We start from the raw sequence: 4,326 nt of genomic DNA on the forward strand, positions 1-4,326 counted from the left end.
TACTTGGGAAATGGCCAGCAATGGCCGAAATAAGTTGTTGGACAATGGCCAAAAAATGCCACTGACAGCAACTGGAAGATCCTAATAATGATGTCAGTCGGAGACGATGCGGGCAAGGGATCTCAGGGCTTTGGTTTGTTGAAATTGGGTTGTTGGTAAGGCCGACTAGAGAGTGCGTAGCAAGAACATGACTACATACACTTTAGAATAATCAAAGAAAACCAATGCAAACTCAATTGTTTTAAACAAATAATTAATTTTGTGAAAACAATATTATTGTGATCTTGGATTTTGTTAATGATTATAAATTATCTCCAAACTTTCTACAAGAATTTAAATCAAATAATATAAGCAGCAAGAATTTCATAGAAAACAAAAAAAAAATAGCAAGAATTTATTAATTATTATTCACAAACTTGAGGCAACTAAAAGTGCTTCTCAACTGGTTAAAAAACACAATACTTTTCATGTGAATTAACAGTGAACCGGTTTTTAGCTAATTTATTTCGCAAATAAAAACCCCACACAAACACAAGCAGTCCCCGAAACCCCGACTTGATTTTCCCGGAAAATCCCAGCCTTTCCGAGAAAACCTAGCGATGGACCCTCCTCCTCACCCCTCAGACGAGTTCCGCAACTGGCTGGAGCTGCCCAGAGACTTGACGAAGTCGATCCTGCTGAGACTGGGCGCCATCGAGATCCTGACGAGCGCGCAGTGGGTGTGCTCGCCGTGGCGGAAACTCTGCAAGGACCCGTCAATGTGGCTCGCTATCGACATGCGTAAGCCCGGCGACCACTGGACGTTCCCCGAGCTCGAGAAGATGTGCCGCGACGCCGTGGATCGCAGCTGCGGCCAGTTGGTCGATATCAAAGTCGACGACTTCGGCACCGACGAGCTCCTCAGGCACATTGCTGACAGGTTTTTTTTTTTTTTTTTTTTTCTGTTCGGATTTGATTTGAATAACGCGCCTGAAATTAAGGTTTTGATTGATATGCTTATGTTTAATCTGCCTTTTTGTTGCACAATGTGATTGATTGATGTTCTTTATCCTTGAGTTGTACATGGAATCCTTGTGGCTGATAAAGCGGGAATTTGATTGGAGGATGTAGTTTTGATGATCATAAAAAATTTAAATTTTACTTGTTGTGCATCTTTATTATTTAATAACGTTTACTCATCAAAAAAAGAACCTCTGCCACCATAAATTCTTGTTTTGTGTGTGGGTGGGGGGGAATCTTGTGCACAATGAGTGCTTATTGCAGCACCATTGAACCAATTATAATTAAAATCTTCCTATGCATAATAAATCCCAGGACATCTGGTTTCACTTCTTCATGTTTAAATAATTACGCTTCTGTAATTAATTATCGCCATCGTCTACCTTAATTAGATGTATAATTAAGTATCAGAAAATATGCAAGGTTTTATTTATTTATAGGTCCATGAAATGTATGTGTAGATTTTTTTGTCATTTCCTTCCATGTTATTTTAACAGTTCAAGTCAGCTCAAACGCCTTCGACTTGCAAACTGCCTTGGCGTTTCAGATGGGGGATTGAGTGGAGTGGCTGCAAAACTTCCATTACTAGAGGAGCTTGCCATTTCATACTGTCCATTGTCAAAAGAAGCTCTGGAAGCTGTGGGCCGCTGTTGCCCTTTGTTGAAATCACTCCAATTCAACAACTGGTTTCGGGGTTCTAAAAGGTGTCATGAGGAGGCACTTGCTATTGCAGAGAACATGAGTAAATTGCGCTGCCTCAATCTTGTTGGAACTTATACTCTGACTAACGACAGCTTGCAGGCCATCCTCGATGGTTGTCCTCACCTTGAATCGCTTGACTTACGGCGCTGTAAGGACCTCACTCTAGAAGGGAATTTGGGAAGAAGGTGTGCTGAGCAGATTAAAGACTTGCGTCTTCCCCATGATTCCATTGATGACTATGAATTTAAAGAGGACATTTGTGAATTGAGAATTACTGGCACAGGTAGGTTTAAGGACATACATCATTTGTCTAATACTTATATATATTTTTTAATTCAAATAAAAGAACAAGGAAAGGGGGACTATATAGATCATTTGTCTGATACTTATGAGTATATTATGAATTTTCAGTACTCTTCAGTCCCCACGACTACGACTTCGACTTCGGCAGCCGCTTCGACGATGCGGATTTTTGGTTTGACTAGCATAAATAGAATGATTCCTATGCTGAAAATTGTTAGATACTTTGTACTACTATTAAGGCCTTGTTTGTTAAATAACATGGCAATACGGCCTTGTTTGTTGTGAATTCTTTTAAGATTTTTTATTTTTTGAGATTTGGTTTATCGGCATGATGCAACTTGGTCTGAACTCTAAATTTGAAGGAAATGTCAATATGGTAGAATATGATAATTATTGAGCGTTAAATATTGGACTAATAAAAATAATAAATGTTGATTTGATAAAATTTTAGCTATTAATTTTAACATAATAATTAAAAATTTAAAAAATCGTATATGAAACAATTTCCTAAATCCCCTTAAGAAGGTTCCTAAGTAGTAATTCAATTGGTTGTGAACCATGCCTCATGAAGCGAAGGTCACTATTTCGAAATCTTCCCTCCCTCTTCTCTTATGCGGACATGTTAAAAAAAAAAAAAAAAAAATCCCCTTAAGTTAAGTTTGGTTAGATCATTTTAAGAAAAATATTTACGGATTAATAGTAGGCTTATTTTATTAGTATTTGGGTTTGCACATTTTTATTTTTTCTCACATAAGGTTCAAATCCTATCATAAATGATACCTGACTTACGAGAAAATACCAACTTAGTACCTTCGTTAGCCCAAACTAAAGGAATGCCACGTGTCGTTACATAGAAGTGCCATGTGCCTTAAAAAATATTAAAATTAATTAAAAAAACTAAATATAAAAAAAATAAATAAAAATAAAAAATAAGATTTAGTTTTTTTATTATTATTCATTTTTAGGACACATGACATTTCTATGTAATGACACGTATGATGGAACCTAATAAAGGTATTAAGTTGGTATTTTCCCATAAATCAAGTACCATTTATGATAAAATTTGAACTATGGGTAAAAAAATAAAAATTTACAAACTCATGTACTAATAAAGTATTTAACCTAATGAAGATAAGTTTAGTTGGATCATTTTAAGAGCATTCACAATGGAGTAGCCACATTTTAATGCAAAATAGCTTCCCAAAACTTATTTTATCTAGTTTAACTAATAAATTTTTCAAGCTTAGGAAAAAAAAAAAAAAAAAAAAAAAAACTAATAAATTTTTCAAGGCATCTACATCTGATTAGCTATATTTCTATCTATTCTATTAAAATAATATTTATTTTTTTATTTTTTATTCATTTTAATTCAAAAAACCATGAAAAAAAAGAAAAAGAAAAAAAACCACCAAATTAAACAACCACCCAAATTTCTCTTTTCTTCAAACTTGAAAAGTTGAAAAAGTTTTGAAGAAGAGAAAACAGGTGAAAGAAACAATAAAAAATAAAATGGTTTTCTTAAAAAGTAATGCTATATGTAGCATTTTTTTTTTTTTAATTTTGGATAATCCAATCAAATATCAATTTTGTGTTTTTTTTTTTTAGGTAATCCAATGTGGGGAGTTTTTTAAAAATCTAATTAACTATTTTAAATAAAAAAATCATTTGACTCATCTATTGTGAATGCTCTAAGAAAAAGATTTACAGATAAATAGTAAAGAGAAAAGGTTAACTTTACTTTTAAGCCCACGCATTGTAATAATCAGGAAAAGTAAGAGTTTTGCCGGCTTTTTTTTTTTTTTTTACCAAATCAATCGTCGGATGTGCTCTACGTACGACAAAGCCCTGTTCTTTTTTCGTTCTTCTTTTGCTTTCAAGTCTTATTTCCACTAACCATTAGGGTAATTGTTCAATAAAATTTTTAAAGTGGTTGCGAATATATTAAGGGCATGGATTCAAATCCCACAATAAAAATCTCTACGCTTGATTAGTGTAAATCACCTTGATTTTTATTACTATCGTAGTGGAGCTAAGTTAGGCTATAATTTAGACAAATTTGAGAGAGCACTTTCGGTTTCCACCGTCTAGGTCTCTTTTGTGTGACCCAACAGATAAGTATTACTATGGTCACACCCAAATAAAATAGCCAAAATTGGTCCATCCCGCTTGCCTTTTTGACTTTAAAATAAAAATAAAAAATCTTATGTTCACGATGTTGCCGCTTTACCCTTTTTCTTACTCCTTTCTTTTCCTACAAAAAGGCAATTGCTTTCATTAGAATATCATTTTAACTTTTTAAGCTCAACATTTAATAATTAAACA

At 33.9% G+C, this 4,326-nt stretch overlaps 1 protein-coding gene across 1 annotated transcript; it reads left to right on the top strand.

Annotated features, from left to right (window-relative positions):
• Positions 1 to 499: 499 nt before the first annotated feature.
• On the top strand, positions 500 to 2,327 carry LOC132172681 (putative F-box/LRR-repeat protein 23). Its single transcript, XM_059584224.1, has 3 exons — positions 500 to 919; positions 1,497 to 1,984; positions 2,113 to 2,327. Exons 1-3 carry the CDS (start codon positions 600 to 602, stop codon positions 2,184 to 2,186), a joined length of 882 nt encoding a protein of 293 aa, XP_059440207.1. The 5' UTR covers positions 500 to 599; the 3' UTR covers positions 2,187 to 2,327.
• The last annotated feature ends 1,999 nt before the right edge of the window (positions 2,328 to 4,326 follow it).

This window comes from Corylus avellana, chromosome ca2, assembly GCF_901000735.1.
Source record: "Corylus avellana chromosome ca2, CavTom2PMs-1.0".
Taxonomy (NCBI): Eukaryota; Viridiplantae; Streptophyta; class Magnoliopsida; order Fagales; family Betulaceae; genus Corylus; species Corylus avellana.